General features: G+C 42.3%; 1 protein-coding gene across 13 annotated transcripts in view; it reads left to right on the top strand.

The window, feature by feature from the left end:
• TIAM1 (TIAM Rac1 associated GEF 1) overlaps positions 1–2,941 on the top strand; it is a 119,388-nt gene that overhangs the window by 105,899 nt on the left and 10,548 nt on the right. For all 13 annotated transcript variants that reach the window (XM_035896481.1, XM_035896479.1, XM_035896482.1 and 10 more), the window contains 2 exons: positions 570–678; positions 2,815–2,934. In XM_035896481.1, the coding sequence (XP_035752374.1) occupies positions 570–678; positions 2,815–2,934 (229 nt within the window). The remainder of the gene's footprint in view (positions 1–569; positions 679–2,814; positions 2,935–2,941) is intronic.

Raw genomic sequence — 2,941 nt, 5'->3', positions numbered from 1 at the left:
AGATCGTGTTTGTCCCTTAACACAAACTCATTTTCAAGAGAGCAAAGACTTTGGTATGTAACATACTCTAGGAGAACCTGCCTTAGCAGGGGGGTTGGACTAGATGATCTCCCGAGGTCCCTTCCAACCCTTGCGATTCTGTGATTCTGTGTTTGTGCAGAGGGGTAATAGTCTTGCTTGCAGCTCCTTAGTGTCTTGATCCATTACAAAGTCAGATATATCCAGTCCTTTCTGTGGCATCTGGTCATCACTTAGATCAATAAGGTCTTAAGATCAGGCATTTAACTACAGTTCTGGAGCTGTGAACCTAGTCCCCTCTATAGTCAGTGGTGTCTCCGGATCGTCCTAACTAGAACTTGGCTAATGATGTTAATCACACAGCCTGAATCCAGACACTAAGGCTAGGCCTGTTTCTTGCTAGATTGTGTGAAAACACTCTAAAAATGCAGTACCCTGTAATCCAAAAGCTAAATGGAAACTTCAGGTGACCTGGCAGAAGGGAAAATAACTAACTGGCTTTCATGTGCTTTTTTCCCTAATGCTTTTTTTTTTTTTCTTGATAATCCTAGAAAGTGTTGTTTTCCTTGGGTGGATCCTTTCTTTACTACGCTGACCGGTTCAAGCTGTACAGTGCCTTCTGTGCCAGCCACACAAAAGTCCCCAAAGTACTGGTGAAAGGTAAGAGACGTATGCTGGAAAAACAGACCTGCAGAGAGAGAGATGTTGCAGTGACACATTGGTTTGGGCTGGCCCAGGTTGTCCTTGTGGATGATGAGAGGTGGCCACTGTACCCCAAACCATGCAGGGGAAGTTGTGGCAGAGGAATGGGGGCACATGTGTATCTGGTTGGTCTCCAGGAGCCTTTGCAGTAAGGAAGTAAGTCCATCTGGCCTGAGAGGCTCGCAGAGAGCTTTGTGCCATGTGTGTTCTTGGACCACCACTGATGTCATGATACCAGAGTAGCTCATTACAGGAGGTCATTAACTTCGCATGTAGCTTTCCCCCCACACTTAACTTATTCTCCCCTGATCTGTTCAGTTTCTTTTCAGTCATATGGGGAGTGGAAAGATTTCATAAATGGGTGATGTGGCATGTGCTAACAGATCACTGTGTACTTTGGAACCAGGAGTGGTGGCGCTTGTAATGACCTCTGGATCCTCCTGGAGTTTGTGCCGTGAATCCTTGCTAGTAGCAATCCCACTGAAGCTCTGGCCGCTGTGGTTGAACACTGACAGCCACTAGGAAAGGATCAGCCTGGGGGAATGTTTTATGGAAGCTGTCTAAATAGTTTAACTTTACCGCGCTCTCTCTCCCCTCTCTTCTTCCTCTCACCTTCGTTCCAGTTGGCCTGAGAAGTTTCCATGTATGAGTTCCTAGTAGAGCTTGGCTTGCTGAGATGGAGATAAATGAACTGTGGTCTGGCTTATAAATCCTCATGTGCTTCCTTGCCTTGGAGTGATGTTTTTTCCCCTGTGAAAGTGTTAATCTCTTAGGAGTTAGCAGTGCTTCATGCAATTAATTTTTGGCCAAGACATTAAACAAACAAATGGTTCCAGCTGTAGGAGCAATGCCATTAAGGGAAAAGCTCTTATTTTTCAAAGAATATCTAGATGACTGACAATCAAAAGTTTTGGGGTTTTTTTGTTTCTTGATTGTGGTGTTTGTTTTGGTGGGGTTTTTTGTGCACATTTTTTTCATTTCTACTTGTAAATTCTTATTTACCGTGCTGCAAAGAATACTTGGCAGCCCTGTGGAATACATGAATAAATGATTTGTTGCTAGTCACATCCATGCTTTCTTTCAGCATCATTTTGTTAAGGCCATAGACTAGGTAGATCTGGTTGCCTTGTTTTGCTTTTTTCATTGCTGACTGTATTTATAAATGAGAAATTGTTATGCTTGAATTACGGCACAAACAGAACTTTAATTTTATTCCAGTGATAAATCTCTTAAAAAGCCTGGAAGTGTATTTCAAGTGTAATTTGGTGTCCTCGGCTGAGGTGCAGGTGGCTTTTGGGTTTGAAACTGAAGTTGCTTTATTGAGATCAGGTGACTGTCTGCAAAAACCTCACCCAGCCTCGGCAGGGCACATGGCTCTAATAAAAGCAATTGTGTGGAATTGTTCCTGCACTGAATAACTTGTATGTCTAAAAATACCACCTTATCCATACTTCCCTCCCTGTACAAATTTATGCTCTAGTAGAGGGAGCAACAGAGAAAATGGTATTTTTATAAATCCAGTAGCAGTCAGGTACAAAAGATGATAGCAATCAGGTGTCCAGTCTGCCTGTGCTCCCAAAATGTGGTGAATTATCATAAGTTTACTGCTTCCTGCCTCCTTACTAGCTCTTGATTTTTGTTGTTGTTGTTCAGTACTGCATTTTAAGGTTTAATGAGGTAACAATAACCAGACTTGCCAATATGACAGGTATACCAGTCAGACTAGACTCTTGAGTAGTGACTTCTTACAAATATCCAACTTGAACCTGTCTTTAAAGGAAACAGATGATTAAAATAATTTATGCTGCTCTAAAATAGTTGCAAGGTCAGAAATACTGTGGATAGCAAAATTAAAAACTGCATGTATTGGTACGGTAGGTGGGTGCCTGTTGTTACACCATAAATAGCATATCTGTGGCAAAGTATCAGTAATTCAAAACCTGAAGTCCATTAATCTAATACTGTGGACCTGATAAATCTGTACTTCCTTGCAAAATGTCTCTGGATAAATTAATCTAAAGCTGGAAAAGTCACTTTATCGGGGCAGCTGTTCTGATTTTTGATTTATCCAATCGCTTCATTTTGATCTTCCAGCCAAGACAGACACTGCTTTCAAGGCATTTCTGGATGCTCAGAATCCCCGACGGCAGCACTCCTCTACTCTGGAGTCTTACCTCATTAAACCCATCCAGCGGATACTGAAATACCCCCTCCCGCTGGA

This window comes from Egretta garzetta, unplaced genomic scaffold (assembly GCF_000687185.1).
Source record: "Egretta garzetta isolate BGI_Z169 unplaced genomic scaffold, ASM68718v1 scaffold45, whole genome shotgun sequence".
Classification (NCBI taxonomy): Eukaryota; Metazoa; Chordata; class Aves; order Pelecaniformes; family Ardeidae; genus Egretta; species Egretta garzetta.
The sequence above is the reverse complement of the archived record's forward strand: the minus strand, read 5'-3'. Positions and strand labels throughout refer to the sequence as shown.